We start from the raw sequence: 17,355 nt of genomic DNA, 5'->3' as shown, positions 1-17,355 counted from the left end.
GTGGCAGGGGTCGAGGCTGGCCAGCCCCTCTCCCCACCTCCTCTTCTCCATGCCTCCTCCACCACCAAATGTTAAACCAGAGCAAGCCCTCAGGAGGTGTCCTCAACTGACAGAACCAGCCCTCCAGGATGACTCAGAGCCTCAGGAAAGGAGAAATCTTGTGGGGGATGGGAATCTATTTAAATATAGAATTTAGACAAAAGAACTTTTCAAGTTATGGTTACAGAATATAATTGTTACAGACAACCATGCTGTAAAAATAACAGCAAAATGGAGAGTTGGGTGCTGCGGATGTGCTGCGTAACTCACTTTTCCCAAGAGGGAGTCAACAGATACTGATTAAATTTGGAAAATGTTTGAAAACATAAGTCCTCTAAACTCTACTTTAAAAAAATAATCCATTTCCTTTTGCCCAAAGGCAGTTTTCAAATGATAAGGACCACGTGGGCTGAAGCAACTTGAGGCCGATGCCTTTTCTCAGGGGACCCTGACTTATGGTTGAAGGAGGGGAACAGTGTTTCTTCATCTTTTCCTCCAGCAGCGCAGCACCCAGGGGACCTGAGGAGGGGCTCAGGCTCCCAGGAATCTCCCTCAGCCCCCAAACCACCCAGAAGGAACATGGCAGGGGCACAATACACTTCTGTCAGGCGTGTCCCCTCACACCGCAGGCTCACCTCCTCAGCAGAACCTTGGGCTGCTATGGACATCAGGGCCCCTGTGCACAGGGGCTGTCAGTCCTGTGTGGCTCCCTGGAGGAGGTGGCCTTTCTGAGCGTCCAGCAGGAAGAAGCAGGCTAAGGCCTCCTGGGAACTGGCCCTGGAAGGAGAGCCAGGGAGGGGCAGGATTGGCTTCCCAAGGGTTCAGGGCTGGACACCAAAGGCAGCAGAAAGTGGAAACCTCAGAGACTCCACCTAGTCTCTGAGTCAGTGGTCAGGTTTTCCAGGCTGAGGAGGCCCAGGGTGTGAGGCCCTGGGGGATGGAGGCCGCTGGAGAGCCCTCCTGGGCCTGAGAGATGGCCCAGGCCAGGAAGTCCTGGAGCAGGGCCAGGTAAGGGCTGGTGGGGGTTGGGGAGGCCCAGGAGCAGGGGGGTGGGGATTGGAGCTGGGACCTCAAAGGACCCAGAATCATGGAATTTTAAAAACCTACCCATGGTGGGATCTAGTGTACAGCTTCTTTTATTCTCTTTTTAATTTTTTTTTTTCTGCTTACAAAAGTAAATTATGCTTGATCAGAAAAAGATTACAATGTTGAAAGTGAAAATCAGTCAGCGGCTGGGCCCCAGGCAGAAGCCCAGTGGAACGTGTAGAAGTTGCAGCCAAGTTCACTGACCCAGCCAGGACGCACCCTCGGTTGTCAGGGCTACGGGTCCTCCCTGGACACAATGGGGCCCGTGGTGGACTCCTCCCCATCCACCAAGGGACTGGGGGCAGGCTGTCCTGCCAACCTTCCGTCTTCTTTTCCCTCTGGAAGAGAAGGGGGTGGGTCAGGCTGTTGTCAAAGGAAAAGGGGGAAGGGGTGGGGGGCAAAACTGGGGGTCCCAGCTGCCAGAGCAGGGGCGGGGATTGCTGACTCCAGAGACATGTTCCCAAAGGCCACTGGCCCAGGGACACAGAGGCTGTTTCCAGGAAACTTTGGGCCAAATCTGGGCTGAGCATCAGGAAGCTGCTGCTCCCTCCCCGCTGCCTGGCCCAGGACGGGGCAGGAGGTGGGGAGGGCTGTGGACAGGTCTGGAGGTAAAGACAGAGAGGCAGGTTGAGAGGTGTTGACTGCCCATGAGCACCTGCCCAGGGGAGCCCATGGGGCCGAGCTGCAGCCCTTGTTCGGCTCTTCATCTCTCCATCTGAGGAAGGGTGACTTTGTCCTGATTCTCACAAAGGTGCCATATGGGGTGGGGTCCATATGGCCCCAGAGCCTGCCTGATCTGAGAAGTGAGCAGACGTCTCAGTTGGGGTAGAAATGGCCTGTCGCATCCAGCTCAGTTGGAAGAATGGGCTCTGAGCCAGAGGGGGCCCCCCATCCTTTTCAGTGAGCTAGCTGGTGGCCTCAGGGTGGTGACTTGGCCCTTCTGAGCCCTGCCTCCACACAGGTTGTGAGGACAGAACCCTCTCTGCACTGGGCAGAGGCAGGTGGCCATGAGGAGGCACTTGGAGCAGAACAGGCTGGTGGAAGGGCTCAAGGGTGAACCAGGCCCACTGCAGAGGGGCCTCCAGGCTCCAGGGTCCCTGACTCCAGCAGGCGATGGAGCCTGAGGGGTCCCTCAGGTCCCCTGAGAACTCTAGACCTGTGGCTGGGGATGCCCCCATCTCATGAAAAACACATAAGAGTAGACACAGAGAGAAATAGGCCCAGGAACACAGACATACAAGAACCCACACAAACTTACTCTCCTAGGCAAATACACACATAGGGAGACAGAACCTTAGAGAAACACACACACACACACACACACACACACACACACACACACACACGGAGGCCTATAGACACGCAGAGATTCACACTGAGATAATGTAGACAGATGCACGCAGAAATGTTCACAGCACACACTCCCCTGAGCCAGCTGAGCCTGCTGTCCCCCTGGCTGCCCAGGTGACAGGAGACTTCGGCCCCAGGAAGGTCTTGCTCCCGCCCTGCTCACTGGGCTGGGGCCTCACCTGTGTCCAGCTTGCTGCGTTTTTGCTCAGGCTCCTGGGGGGCAGCCTCGATGGCCCGCTGAGCCTCGGGATGGATCTTGAGGAGGGCTTTGGCAAGGGTGGCGGGGCCAGGCACCCCCAGGGACATGATGCAGTGCACTCCTTTGCGCTTGGCCCCCGCCACTTTGGCACTGTCCTTGGAGGCCGTCAGCAGCACCAGTTTGGAGAACTTCCTGGGCTTCCTGGGGGCTGCGGGGACGACATCTGTGCCCGGCTCAGGGGACTCAGGGGAGGGCTCCTGGCCGGCCTTCACGCTCTCGCCCTCCTGCTCACTGGGCTCGGGCAGGGGCATTCTGGGACCGATGGCCTGGCCCCCAGGCCACGCTCAGGTCCCAGTAGATGGATTTCTCCTCCACCTCCCTGGGAGGAACCCAGCAGTTCAAGGGCTCCGTCCTAAGGCAGGAGGCAAGATCCCATCAGTGGAGATGCCCTTGGACCTGGGTTCAGGAAGAATCTGGGCTGGAGGTTGGGGCAGATGGGGTTGCCTCGGTGCCCCCGGGGAAGGACCTGAATGGAGCCAGAGAACCCTGGGCTGGTGCTTCTGCTCTCTTGGTAGCCTTGGGTCCGTCACCTCCCCCAGCCAAACCTCACTTTCCCATCTACAAAATGTGCCCCAAACAGGGCTCTCAAGGGGCTACTGGGGTGACCAAGGTGCTGACAGCTGTGAGTTACTAGGAATCCAGGCCCACAGGTGCTGAGCACGGGGTGAAGTGCTTCCACAGGTTTTCCATTTAACCTTCAGCCCCCATGTTATTGAAAGTTGATCTTTCTCATTGACCCAGGTTACAGATGAGGACACTGAGGCACGCAGCCGTGAAGGCAGAGCTGAGAGTCCAGTCGAGGTGGGTCCAGAGGCCGCCCTGCACAGCACCTGGGGTACCTTGTCCAGGATAACGGACACACATCTTCCTGAGCACCAGTCTTCAGGGAAAAGTACTTTGGGGACATGAGCTCAGGTCACTGATACTCCCAGAATGCCCGGTGCCCTTCACCCTGACACTGTCACCAGGAGCATGGGCTGGGCCCTGGGAGGCAGGGCTCTCCAGATTTACAACTAGATCCGGCCCCCATCCCAGGCCAGAGGCCCCAGGGCACCCAGTGCTAGGGGACATGAGGACCCCACGAGGGCAGTGACCTTGTGTCTGAGCTGGTGCTGGCTCTGCCTCAGCTGATTGGGGACAGGGCTGTGGAGGTGTCCAGAGAATCCGTGGTCACTGAGGGCTCCCTGGCTTCTGGTCTGGAGAAGCAGAAAGGATGGATGACAGGGAATTCCCTGGTGGTCCAATGGTTAGGACTCTGCACTTTCATTGCCGGGGGCCCGGGCTCAATGCCTGGTCAGGGAACTAAGATCCCACAAGCCACATGGCATGGCCAAAAAAAAGAAAAAAGAAAAGAAAAAAATGGATGACAGGGGCAGTGCTGGCTTGGAGACCAGGGCTCTGGGGCATCAGTGTGGGCTAGCTGTTTTGTCTGTTGGGGGTGATTGGGTGGTGGGCAGATGGCGGGGTCTTTCTCAGTTTCCAGTTTAGCCCAGAAACAAGATTGCCGCCTTGGCAGACATCTCACCCTCCCTGTCCAGGACTCAGGCAGCACCAAGGCGCGTACACTCTTACTTGACCCTTTAGACCTGTTTCTTCAACCTGGCTTTCAGTTGTGTTTCTCTGGGCCCTTCCAATGCACATGGCTTGAGGTGTCCATGTCCCGCACCCCAAAGTCTTCGAAGACCCCTTCATCCATGAGAGGAGCCTGAGGTGCAAGGCCAGTGCATGGTTGGGGTGCCTTGTCCCCTGCAAGCGCCCCTTCTCAGTCAACTAGACATGAAAGCAGAGACCTGACAACTAGACACGAAAGCAGAGACCTCCCAACTGCGACAGAGGAGGACCCCCACCTCCAGGGGGTGTAGCCTCAGGTAAATGCTTCCTGGTAGCAAGTCACCTGACGACAGGCACCCCTGGGATTGATGTCTCATTATCCCTCCTGTCCCTGGTCCAGCCCCTGGATAAGCCAACCCCTACTCCTTCCATGTGGTCCTTCCCAGCTCTGCCCATCCTGCCCCACAGGGCAGGCAACATGGTGGTACCTGGGACCTGGGGGGACATGGGGCCCAGCAGAAAAGACACTGTCTCCCCCCGACCCCCAGAGAACCACTCTGGGCAGCAAAGGGTTATGGTGGGAAGCCCCACCCACAGGACCCTGCCCCCACACTCTGATTGGCCTGGTGCACAACCCTGGCCAGCAGCCCACACCTCTGTGGTCCAGGGATGAAACTCCAGGTGGTTGGACCCCTCTCTCACATCATATACAAATAATTAACTCTAAATGACCATAGACTTAATTATGAGAGCTAGTGATAAAACTCTTAAAAAAAAAAAAGAAAAGAGTAAATCTTCCTGACCTTGGATTAGGCAAAGCTTTCTTCAGTACGACACTAAAAGTACAGGTAACCAAAAAAGAAACACAAAAATTTGACTTCATCAAAATTTAAAACTTTTGTGAGTCAAAGGACACCATCAAGAGAATTAAAAGGCAGCCCATAGGATGGGAGAACATTTTTGCAGATCTTACATCCGATAAGGGACTTGTATCTGGAATTTATAAAGAACACATAACTCAGTAATAAAAAGACAAATTACTCAATTTTTAAAATGGGCAAAGGATCTGAATAGGCCTTTCTCCAAAGAAAATATACAAGTGGCCAGTAAGCACAAGATGTTCAACATCATTAGTCATGAGGGAAATGCAGATCAAACTATAATGAGATACTACTTCACACTACTAGAATGGATCTAATAAAACAAAACAAAAAAAACCAGACAATAACAAGTGTTGGTGAGGATGAGGAGAAAATGGAACCCTCATACACTGCTGGTGGGGATGTAAATAGTGCAGCCACTTTGGAAAACAGTCTGATGATTTCTCAAAAGGTTAAACACAGAATTATCATATGACCCAGCAATTCCACTCCTAGGTGTATCCCCAAGAGAAATGGCAACTGATGTCTACATAAAAATTTGTACATGAATATTTGCAGCAGCATTATTCATAGATGTCAAAAAGTGAAACAGCCCAAATATCCATCAACAGATAAATGAATAAATAAAATGTGATGTATCCACACAATGGAATATTATTTGATAATTTAAAAAATTCATGCCACGACATGGATGAACCTTGGAAAGATTAGCTAAGTGAAAGAAGCCAGTCATGAAAGATCACATATTATACACTCCATTTCTATAAAATGACCTGGAGTCTATAGAAAATCTATAGAGTAGAAAAATCCATAGAGACAGAAAGTAGATTTGTGATTGTCTAGGGATGGGGGTGGGAGGGATGGGGACCAGAAGAGTGAGGAGTGAATACTAGTATGTATGGGGTTTCTGGGGTGATGAAAAAGTTCTAAAACTGATTGTGGTGATGGCTGCACAACTTGGTGAATTTACTAAAAGCCATTGAATTGTACATTGTGAGTGAGTGAATTGCATGGTATGTAAATTATCTCAATAAAACTTATGTATTGAGAAAAGAGAGCTTAAGTCTATAATCAGTGGTTTCCCCACTTCATGATACCTAAGATCACCCAGAATTCTTATTAAAAATGCACAGTTCTGGACTCCTCCACCCCCAGACTTCTTTCTCAGTGGGTCTGGAGAGGGACCTGAGAATCTACTTTTTTTTTTTTTTTTTTTTTTTTTACCAGTACCCTATTTGATTCTGATACTTTGTGAAAAGTGGATGATGCCATGGGCCCTCTGTTTAAGAAGTTTCTAATTTCTAGTTCATAGCTGAACTGTTTTTCCACCACTCCATGTACAGGGGTGGACAGTCCCTCAGGCTAGATCAGTCTGTTTTCTGGATTCATCCCTAACCTTCTAGCAATTTATTCTTGAGATGTGAATGGAAGAGTTGACAGGCAGCTATTTTAAGCCTAAAACATCTATTTTGAAAATTAAATTTTTACTCAATAAAAGTTCATTGAATTAACAGAATTTTTAGAAGTGAAGCAGAAATGAATTAAAAAGATCAAAAGGCTTAATAGTTTACCTTACTTCACTCACTTTACACCCTCCACCTGCATCCCCAGTTGGATGGTTTGATATTGCTATGGGTCTCCAGTCACCCATTTATCCTAACCAGCTGTCATGATATTGTAAGATGGCTCAGTGTAAACCCCAAACCACACAATGTTAAGAACTGGCAGGAGCCTCTTAGACACCTTGGGAGGCAGAATAATGCCTCCCCGCTGCCCATCGCCAAAGCTGTCTAGGTCCTGATCCCTGGAACCTGTAAATACGTTACCTTACATGGCAAAGGGGGAATTAAGTTTGCACATGGCATGAAGGTTACTAAACTAGGAGATTATTTTGGATTGTCCAGGTGGTTCCATCACAATCACAAGGATCCTAAAAAGCAGGAAATGCAGGTAGAAGAGTCAGAAAAAGCTGTGTGATGATGGAGGCAGGGTCAGCGAGAGGAGAGATTCGATGTTGCTGGCATTGAAGGTGGAGGGAGGGGGATATGAGCCAAGGAATGCTGGAGGCCTCTAGAAAAGACAAAGAAACAGACTGTCTCTCCTATAGTCCCCTGGAAGGGTTACAGCCCTGCCCACACCTTTTTTTTTTTTTTTTGTGGTACGCGGGCCTCTCACTGCCGTGGCCTCTCCCGTTGCAGAGCACAGGCTCCGGACGCGCAGGCCCAGCGGCCATGGCTCACGGGCCCAGTCGCTCCGTGGCATGTGGGATCCTCCCAGACCGGGGCACGAACCCGCGTCCCCTGCATCGGCAGGCGGACTCTCAACCACTGCGCCACCAGGGAAGCCCCTGCCCACACCTTGATTTTAACCCAGTGAGGCCCATGTCAGACCTCTGACCTAACGCACTGCATGACTTTTACAAAGCTGTGTTTTTTTTTTTTTTTTTTTTTTTTGTGGTATGCGGGCCTCTCACTGTTGTGGCCTCTCCCGTTGCGGAGCACAGGCTCCGGATGCGCAGGCTCAGCAGCCATGGCTCACGGGCCCAGCCGCTCCGCGGCATATGGGATCCTCCCAGACCGGGGCACGAACCCGTATCCCCTGCATCGGCAGGCGGACTCTCAACCACTGCGCCACCAGGGAGGCCCAGCTGTGTTGTTTTAATCCACTGAATTTGTGGTAATTTGTTATGGCAGCAGTAGGTAACTAATACGAGGTCCAATCCCTTGATGGTGAGGTTCTGAAAGCCAGGATCATGGGAATTACCTGGCGGTCCAGTGGTTAGAACTCCCTGCTCTCACTGCCGAGGGCGTGGGTTCGATCCCTGATTGGGGAACTAATATCCCACAAACGGTGTGGCCAAAAAAAAAAAAAAAAAAAAGAAAGCCAGGATCATTGCCTGGCAACTGATGATGGATTAACAGAATTACCATTACCTTCATATGTATGGGAGAGAAATACCATTAATGTCCACCAACACCTGCATCCTCAGCTAAGAGGCCAACCCCTTACACTCTCTGGGCTGGTTTCACCTATGTAATGGGAGTAGTGGTGAACTTCGCAGGGGCTCTTAAGAGCAGGCAGGCAGGCAGGCAAGGGTGAAGTCTTCAAGTTACCAGTGATACTGACAGATGCCCCTTCTATAATCGCTGTCCCATGTGGTTCTTGGAGGGCTGCTGGTGGGATGATGGACCCACTTAGATATGCAGGTAGGTACACATCCTTACAGGGAGATTTTCAAAGCAGCAGTAAGACCCAGAATGGGTCAAGAACTGCTACTCTATAGTGTGCAGGGAACAGCTTCCCCAAAGTGGGAATTTCATGTAATGGCACCTCCTTTCCCCTAATCACCATGGCTTGGAATCTTAGTTACTTTTACTCCTCCTTACCCACTGTAATTTGTCCTTAGACCTGTCTATGCTGTACCCAAATGGCCCCTGCTCCCCGCCTCTCTCCTCTCGCATCATTACCGCCACCTCTTAAGCCTCCGGAGTGCCTCCCCCGCCCCAACATCTCAGACCTCCAACTGCCATCCCTGCGAGCATCTCTAGAGCCACAAGGATGGCACGGGACTGGGGATGGGTGCAGGGCGGGGGCAGTACTGGGCGGGGCGGACACGGTCAAGGAAAGGCAAACCAATGTGGGGCTCCCTGACTTGGGGTGTGAGGGCTCAGTCCTGGGGTCGGGTGGGTTGGGGGAAGGACGAGCGAGGAGAAGAGCTGAATCGCTGGTGAAGGACAAGGAGGCGGCCTGAGCGCCGGAATGCAGAGCTGGGGGGCACCCCCCAGCATCAGCAGCCCTTGGGGATCCCCAGAGGAGCCCGGCAGGGACCCGAGACCCTCCCCGATCCGCTGGGGCCCGTCCTCACCGGGCACCGGCCGGGCGGCGACGGCAGCGGGGCCCTCCCTCTCCGGAGACCGAGCCGCGGCAGGTCCCTCAGCCTCCGTGCCTGGGGCCCCCGTCTGGGTTCGGGCAGTCACCTCAAGCTGGGGTCATGGAGCGAGCATGCGCAGCAGGGTTTGTGGGGGGCGCCCATTCCTTGGGCTAACTCGATTTCTCCGGGTCTTCCCCTCGCGGGGCAGAACTGGCGGCCTGACCAATCCCGCGCGGGGGCGGAGCCAGAGCTCGCGAGGGGGCAGGACCATGCCGTTATTGGGCGGTGGCCCCCGGGGGGCGGAGCGTCAGCCTTCTAGTGGCCAGACTTTGAGTCTTGGGCGAGGCTCTCCCAGGACAAGGTGGGGTGGGTTTAACTGAGACCACCCGACCTCCCCCAGTGTTTGACCTCGGCTCCACGCAGAGGAAGTCACAGCATTTGTTTAAAGGCCTCGATCGTCTCAGTCGTTCTCCTGAGCGAGCAGAGGGAAGAACTTCCAGTATGCTCATCAAAGCTACTGATTCCGCTCCGCCCAGCATCCCTGAGGGCGCGGCATTTTTGCCATTGGTCCCTCCCCGACCCTCGGTCCAGCCCTCGCCATTGGTCCCTCCCTCGTTATTGGTGCTCCCCCCCGTCCCCCGTCACAGGTCCAGCCCTCGTCCATCATCCCGGCCTTCGCCCATCGGTCCAGCCCCCACTCACAGCACACAGTCACTGCACACTGATTCTCTGACCACCCTGGGCGGTGGAGACCGGGATTGCTCCCGCACGGGGAGCTGCGGGCCCTGGGGGCTGCTTTCCTGGACACTTGGCGGGTGGCGATCAGAGTGGCCCAGCATACTCCGAGCTGACACCCGCCCTGCCTCTCACCCGCCTCCCCTCCTGAACGGCGCCCCGGGCCCTCCGCTCACTGCGACCCTCCGCCCGCCCCCCTTCGCCCCTCTAGAGCCCCCAGTCTTCTACCTGCGCGTCCTCACGTTGGCAGAGTGAAGACGCTGCTGCTCTCTAGAAAACGCCACTCCCAGGACACCCCTCTTCTTCTCCTCCTTTCTCTTGCTCTAAAGCTGCTTCTGGGCTCCCAGCAGGTGCAGGTCCAGCTGCCATGAGGCCTGCCTGACCTGGACTTCAGGCATTTCCCACGTTCTCCGCATCTTCTGCATCCGCCGTGTCCTCCAGTTCTCCCGCGTTCTCCTGTATCCTCCTCCTCAAGTCCAGATATCAGCAGAACCTGCAACTGCCTCTACAAAGGCTCCTAGCTCCCTCCTCCCCCGCCTCACCCCGCCACCGCCGCCCTGGCTCTGCAGATCCCTGATCACCACCCTCGGTTCAGCAGCCACAGCTTCCACCGACCTCCAATCCTTTCTCCAGGGGCCAGGTCATTTCCTGGGTATTCTTCAGGGTCATTCAAAGGCCTTCATGAATTTATTTGCCATTATCTATTAATAATCCACTGACTACTGGTTGTTTCTAATTTTATTACGTTATAAATATCTTTGTATCTAAATTCCTGACATCTGATTATCCCCTTTCTTGAAATTTCAAAAAATAGTCAAAGAAGGCAAATGTCTTAAGAGCTTTTTATTTTATTTTTGATAAGTTTTTTAAATTTTTATTTATTCATTTTTGTCTGCATTGGTTCTTTGTTGCTGCACGTGGGCTTTCTCTAGTTGTTGGGAGCAGGGGCTACTCTTGGTTGTGGTGCGCAGGCTTCTCATTGCGGTGGCTTCTGTTGCAGAACATGGGCTCTAGGCACATGGGCTTCAGTAGTTGTGGCACGAGAGCTCAGTAGTTGTGGCTCGCAAGCTCTAGAGCACAGGCACAGTAGTTGTGGCACACGGGCTTAGTTGCGGCATATGGGATCTTCCCGGACCAGGGATCAAACCCTTGTCCCCTGCATTGGCAGGCGGATTTTTAACCACTTTGCCACCAGGGAAGTCCATAAGAGCTTTTTAAACATGTTGCCAGATTGTCCCCAAGGAAGTGCACAAGCTTGGAGTCAGATGCCTGTGTTCAAATCCCAGCTCTGGCGTTAGCTAGCTGTGTGACAAGCAACTGCTTCCCCTGTCTCTCAGTTTTCTCTTCTGATAAATGGGTATAATAACATCACCCACCTCATGGAGTCATTGTGAGAATTCACAGAGTATTATCCTGTGGGTCGTGTGTTCTAACATTTATATTCTGTAGTCCAGCGGTTCTCAGGCTTTTTGGTCTCAGAACCCCTTTAAAGAGTGATTACATTCTTTAAATTATTGAGCAGCTTGAAGAGCTTTTGGTTATGTAGGTTACATCTGTCAATATTTACAATATCAGAAATTTAACCTGAGAATTTAAAATAGCAATAATAAATTCACTGCATAACTGTATCTTCAAACCAAAAATGAGTGAGAAGAGTGGCAATGTTCTACATTAAAAAAAAAAAGTCTGTTTGGGGACTTCCCTGGTGGTCCAGTGGTTAAGACTCCTTACTTCCACTGCAGGAGACACGGGTTCGATCCCTGGTCGCGGAACTAAGATCCCGCGTGGCATGGCCAAAAAAGAAAATAAAATCTATTTAATATCACGTTTGAGAAAAGACAGCTGGGTTCTCATATCTGTGTCTGCCTTCACTCTATCGGGATGCGCTGCTTTGGTTGAAGTACGTGAAGAAAATTTAGCCTCACACATAAAAAACTGGAAAAGGAATGAATATTTTAATAGCCTTTTCAGATAATTGTAGATATTCTTCTTTGATACTACACCAACACTCAAAATATGGTAGTTTTTTGAAGGTTAGCTGCAACATGGAATCTGAGATGATATCAGTGAGCTTTTTGTGTTCTATTACATGAAAATCCATTGATCTGTCTTGCACTTTGAAAGGCTCTTTTACCCTCATGTGATTTCATAAATCATGTGTTGGTCTTTTCGAAAATATTTGTTCATTGACTTGTACAGATCTTGCAAATGTTGACACATCTTATTATACAATATAAATGTATAACATTCATTAATACTGCCACCAATCTCAACACAAAAGTCTGGCAATATTGGGAAGCTGTGAAGCTAAAGGTGGCATACAAGTTTTCCAAAATTGTACTTTTTTTTTTTTTTTTTTTTTTTTTTTTTTTTTTTTTTTTTTGCGGTACGCGGGCCTCTCACTGTTGTGGCCTCTCCCGTTGCGGAGCACAGGCTCTGGATGCGCAGGCTCAGCGGCCATGGCTCATGGGCCCAGCCGCTCCGCGGCATATGGGATCCTCCCAGAGCGGGGCACGAACCCGTATCCCCTGCATCAGCAGGCGGACTCTCAACCACTGCGCCACCAGGGAGGCCCCCAAAATTGTACTTTTTGCCAGAAGACTTAGAATTTTATCATTGGCAACAAATTCTGTCAGTTTGGTGTCACTGCCTTGATTCACACTAAGAGTCACCATTGCTTTTACATCATCAGTGCAAAGTCATCACAGTGAAAACGGCAAACATTGTCTCAGTATTACTATGAAAATAATCATGGACCTTCTGAAAAGGCTTTGGGAACCCCCAGGAGCCACCAGAACACACCTTGAGAACAGCTGTACTTTCATTTTTCTGTTAGCTTGTTCATCTTTTTCTTACTGATTTAAGAAACATTTTTATTGAACTCAGATTAACCCTAGTGTTCCACATGCGATGGAAATATTTTATTATTTACATTTGGTGGGGGAGGAGGTTGGGAAAATAGGTGTATGATAGGTGTGTGTGTTTATACATCTGAATCTTTATTTACTTATTTGTTTGTTTGTTTGTTTATTTATTTTTTGGCAGCACCTCGCAGCTTGTGGGATCTTAGTTTCCCGACCAGGGATTGAGCCCGGGTCCTTGGCAGTGAAAGCACAGAGTCCTAACCACTGGACCACCAGGGAATTCCCTACACAGCTGCATCTAGTGGTCTTTTCCAGTTTGAGTTTCTCTGTTTTTTTAAATTATCCTAAGCAAGTTCTTCCCATACTTACTTGAATAACTACTGGATAGTTTCTGTATTAGTTTGTCAGAGATGCTGAACAACGTATCACAAACTGAGTGGCTTAAACAAGAGAAAATTATTTTCTGGTAGTTCTGGAAGCCAGAAGTTTGAGATCAAGGTGTGGACTGGGTGGGCTCCTTCTGAGGGCTGGGAGGGAGAATCTGTTCCAGGCCTCTCTCCTTAGCTTCTAGATGCATTACCCTGATCTCTGCTTTGTCTGCACACAGTGTTCTCCCTGTGTGCATTTCCATGTTCAGATTTTCCCTTTTTAAAAGGACACCTGTCACTTGCGTTGTGTCCACCCTAATGACTTCACCTAACTCAATCATCTGCAAAGCCCCTGTTTCTAAACAAGGTCACATTCACAAGCACTGGGGATTAGGACTTAAACTTCTTTGGGTGGGGGGTGGGGACATAATTCAACTCATAGCACTTGCTTTTACTTTTTTCTAAAGGTTTGATAATTTCTCCCTTTCCACTTGATTCTCTCATGTTTTGGAATTTATTATATATATATATATTATCAAATTGTTTCAAAATACTGATACTGCTTAGGGACTTGTCTCTAATTTTAATTGATTGAAAATTAAGTTTCTCATTGCCCCCCAAACCAGGGATCGAACCTGTGCCCCCTGCAGTGGAAGGTGGAAGCACGGAGTCTTAACCACTGCACTGCCAGGGAAGTCCCCTGGAATTTATTTATTCAACAAATGTGTGTTCAATAGCTACTATTTACTCGTCACTGTGAACTTGGGAACCTCAGTGAACAAAATAAAGATCCTGCTCTCCAGGAACCCATATTGTAGGGGCAATGGAGGAGACATAATAAAATAGATATAATAAGTGATCAAGTTATATAATTTGTTTAAAGTTATATACCTTGCTATATATCAATAGTTTGTGCTATCTGAGGGAATGTTTTGGATTATGGAAATGTTCCATTTCTCGATTGGGGCAGTGGTTATATTTGTATATGGCAAATGTACATTTCCAAAGGGAAATTTTTATCCTATGTCAACTGTATTTCAAGAAAATTGATTTTGTAAAAAGCGTTGTGAAAGAAAGAAGGAAGGGAGGGAGGGAGGGAGGGAGGAAGGAAGGAAGGAAGGAAGGAAGGAAGGAAGGAAGGAAGGAGATCGAAAGGGGACCTGCAATTAGTATTGCGATTTATGTTGGAATTCGGAGTGGAGTAAGGATGTCACCCGCATTCTTCGGATAGCGGGCCATCTGCCGGTCATCGCTGAGGAATCCTTCCTGGCCCAAACGCCACCCTCCCCGCCACCCCCGCAGAAGGCAAGTTAGAGCCGATGCCCAGGTCTCAAAAGGGCCTGGGTGGGCATCCGGGGTCCACTGGGCCCGACGGCGTCCGCGTGCGCCCCCTCCCGGCCGCCAGAGCATCAGCCATACATTGTTCGCGGCGGGAAACGTGGGTGAGATCTTAATCCGCTCTCCACATTGACCGAGGAAAAGCACAGAGGTCGTGTGCACAGAACGAAGGGGTGTTTTGTCTGGGCTCCCCTCCCCCACCCCCCGTTACCGAATAACTAGAAGACCTTCTGTTTATCCTTCTGACATAGTTGTTTCATCGCAATTTCACTCCTTGGCCTATCCTGACGCGACACGGATTTAGCCTCAAGGCTTTTTGAATTATTGATAACAGTGAAACAAATATGACGTGACTCGGATGTCCATTTAATGATGACTGGATAAATAAATGTGGGCTATCCCTGCAATGCAATATTGTTCAGCCATAATAAGAGGCAAAATACAGATCTCTGCTACACCGCGAAGGAACCTGGGAGACCATACTCTGGTGAAAGAAGCCAGACACAAAAGGACAAATACTGCATGATTCCATTCATGTGAAATGCCCAGGACAGGCAAATCTATAGAGACAAAGTAGATTAGTGATTGCCGGTGGCTGGGAGATTTGGGGGGAAATGGGGAGTGACTGCTAAAAGGGGACTGGGTTTCTTTTGGGGTAATGACAATGTTCTGTGATTAGATAATGATGATGGTTGCACAGCGTTGTAAATATACTAAAAGCCACAAAATTGTACACTCTAAAATGGTGAATATCGGGAGTTCCCTGGTCGTCTAGTGGTTAGGATTCAGGGCTTTCACTGCCGAGGGCCCATGTTCAGTCCCTGGCTGGGGAATTAAGATCCCACAAACCATGCGGCCAAAACAAACAAACAAACAAAGATAAAAAATGAAGGATCAAGAGGTGGCATATAGGGGCTTCCCTGGTGGCGCAGTGGTTAAGAATCCGCCTGCCGATGCAGGGGACACGGGTTCGAGCCCTGGTCCTGGAAGATCCCACATGCCATGGAGCAACTAAGCCCGCGTTCCACAACTACTGAAGCCCGCGTGCCTAGAGCCCGTGCTCCATAAGAGAAGCCACCGCAATGAGAAGCCCGCGCACCGCAATGAAGAGTAGCCCCTGCTCGCCGCAACTAGAGAAAGCCTGCACGCAGCAACGAAGACCCAATGCAGCCAAAAATAAATAAATAATTTTTTTAAAAAGTGGCATATATATTAAAACTGCTCCCTCAAGAATGGTTTGTATATCCATAATTTCAGTTACTTTATATAATTTCACTTTATTTTTTAAGATTTTAAACATCTTTATTGGAGTATAATTGCTTTACAATGGTGTTAGTTTCTGCTTTATAACAAAGTGAATCAGCTATACATATACATATATCCCCATATCTCCTCCCTCTTGTGTCTCCCTCCCACTCTCCCTATCCCACCTCTATAATTTCATTTTAAATACCAAAAAGTGAAACTAAAATATCTTTTGTTCCTTGATTCTAGACACGCATTCTCTGCCTATTTTCATAACCGCTTTCACATTAAAATCATTGTTTAAACAGTACTTGCAAAGATCACTGATATGTTTTGTACTGATCCTGCCCTCATTGGCATTAGTGGATACTGGCTTCACTGTCTGTACATTTTTCAATCAGATGGTGTAAGTGTTGAAGTGGCCTTTACATAGGTGAGGAAGGGATGTGTACTCCAGCGAGTGTACTATTGGAATCAAATTACAAATGTGCCCTATGCTTAGGCACATGTATCCACAGGAGATGGTGGTTCTTATTTCTAAAGTATTCAGTTTCAGTTTCAATCCTGGGATAAATATATCTTGAAACTTTATCTCTCTTTTTTTTTTAGTAGCTTGAAAATTAAAAAAAAATTTTTAATTAATTAATTTATTTTTGGCTGCGTTGGGACTGTGTTGGGTCTTCGTTGCTGCGCGCGGGCTTTCCTGTAGTTGTGGCAAGCAGGGGCTACTCTTCGTTGCGGTGCACAGGCTTCTCATTGCAGTGGCTTCTCTTGTGGAACACAGGCTCCAGGCGCTCGGGCTTCAGTAGTTGTGGCACATGGGCTTAGTTGCTCCATGGCATGTGAGATCTTCCTGGACCAGGGCTCGAATCTGTGTCCCCTGCATTGGCAGGATGATTCTTAACCACTGGGACACCAGGGAAGTCCCTCCATGGTTCATATTTTTAAAATAAAGTAGAACTAATGAAAATTTGCATCATACATACATTTTAAATTACTAATGGCTGTACAAATATTCTAGATGGTTGTCACTGATTGGAGGAGGCTAAGAAGACATGACAGAGAAATACACTTGGAATCCTGGATTAGATCCTGGACCCGAGAAGGACATTAGTGGAAAATCTGGTGAAATTTGAGGGGTTTAGTTAATGGGATTGTATCAATGTTCTTTTCTATGGTTGATTACTATGGTTATGTAAGATGATAACATTAGGGAAAGCTGGGTGGAGGATATATGGGAAAACTATATAATTATTTTCAGCTTTTCTCTAAATATAAGGTTATTTCAAAAGACAAAGTTTTAAAAATTCTAGTTTGTGGTTAGAGAAATGTGTCTTCTCCACACTTTATTATAGAAATATACACATTTGTTATATGATCTCACTTGTGTATTAAAAAAATGTACAATTGTGTCCCCCAAAAGATGCATTCAAGTCTTAACCCCCAGTAGTTGTGAATGTGACCTTATCTGGAAATACGGTCTTTGCAGACGTAATAAGTTAAGGATATCAAGCGGAAATAATCATGGATTTAGGGTGGGCTCTAAATCCAATGACTGGTGTCTTTCTAAGAGCAAAGAAAGGGGATGGGGACACAGACACAAAGAGAGACACAGGCAAGAAGGCCATGTGAAGATGGAGGCAGAGATTGGAGTGACGTGTCCATAAGCCAAGGAATGCTGGACCCACCAGAAGCTGGAAGAGGCAAGGAAGGATCCTCCCCTAGAACCTTCAGAGGGAGTGACAACCAGATTTTGGACTTCTGAACT

The 17,355-nt window shown here is 49.2% G+C and overlaps 2 protein-coding genes across 2 annotated transcripts in view; one reads left to right on the top strand and one right to left on the bottom strand.

The window, feature by feature from the left end:
- Window positions 1-1,159: 1,159 nt before the first annotated feature.
- Window positions 1,160-9,140, bottom strand: FLYWCH2 (FLYWCH family member 2). Its single transcript, XM_079718355.1, has 3 exons — window positions 9,032-9,140; window positions 2,655-3,086; window positions 1,160-1,463 (listed from the first exon to the last, which is right to left on the bottom strand). Exons 2-3 carry the CDS (start codon window positions 2,983-2,985, stop codon window positions 1,360-1,362), a joined length of 435 nt encoding a protein of 144 aa, XP_079574481.1. The 5' UTR covers window positions 2,986-3,086; window positions 9,032-9,140; the 3' UTR covers window positions 1,160-1,359.
- The window catches only part of SRRM2 (serine/arginine repetitive matrix 2), a gene marked incomplete at both ends in the record, with an annotated part of 29,734 nt that continues 21,304 nt past the window's right edge, over window positions 8,926-17,355 (top strand). The window contains 4 exons of the mRNA XM_079718984.1: window positions 8,926-9,129; window positions 9,685-9,722; window positions 10,342-10,424; window positions 14,236-14,309. Of these exons, the coding sequence (XP_079575110.1) occupies window positions 8,926-9,129; window positions 9,685-9,722; window positions 10,342-10,424; window positions 14,236-14,309 (399 nt within the window). The remainder of the gene's footprint in view (window positions 9,130-9,684; window positions 9,723-10,341; window positions 10,425-14,235; window positions 14,310-17,355) is intronic.

The sequence above is a fragment of the Hyperoodon ampullatus genome, assembly GCF_949752795.1.
Source record: "Hyperoodon ampullatus genome assembly, chromosome: 14".
In the NCBI taxonomy this organism is placed as follows: domain Eukaryota; kingdom Metazoa; phylum Chordata; class Mammalia; order Artiodactyla; family Ziphiidae; genus Hyperoodon; species Hyperoodon ampullatus.
The sequence above is the reverse complement of the archived record's forward strand: the minus strand, read 5'-3'. Positions and strand labels throughout refer to the sequence as shown.

Coding starts and splice junctions, on each gene's coding strand:
- FLYWCH2 (XM_079718355.1), bottom strand. CDS start 2,985: ATGCCCCTGCCCGAGCCCAGTGAGCAGGAGGGCGAGAGCGTGAAGGCC. Junction 1,464..2,654: donor ACGCAGCAAGCTGGACACAG/GTGAGGCCCCAG, acceptor CTTCTCTTCCAG/AGGGAAAAGAAGACGGAAGG.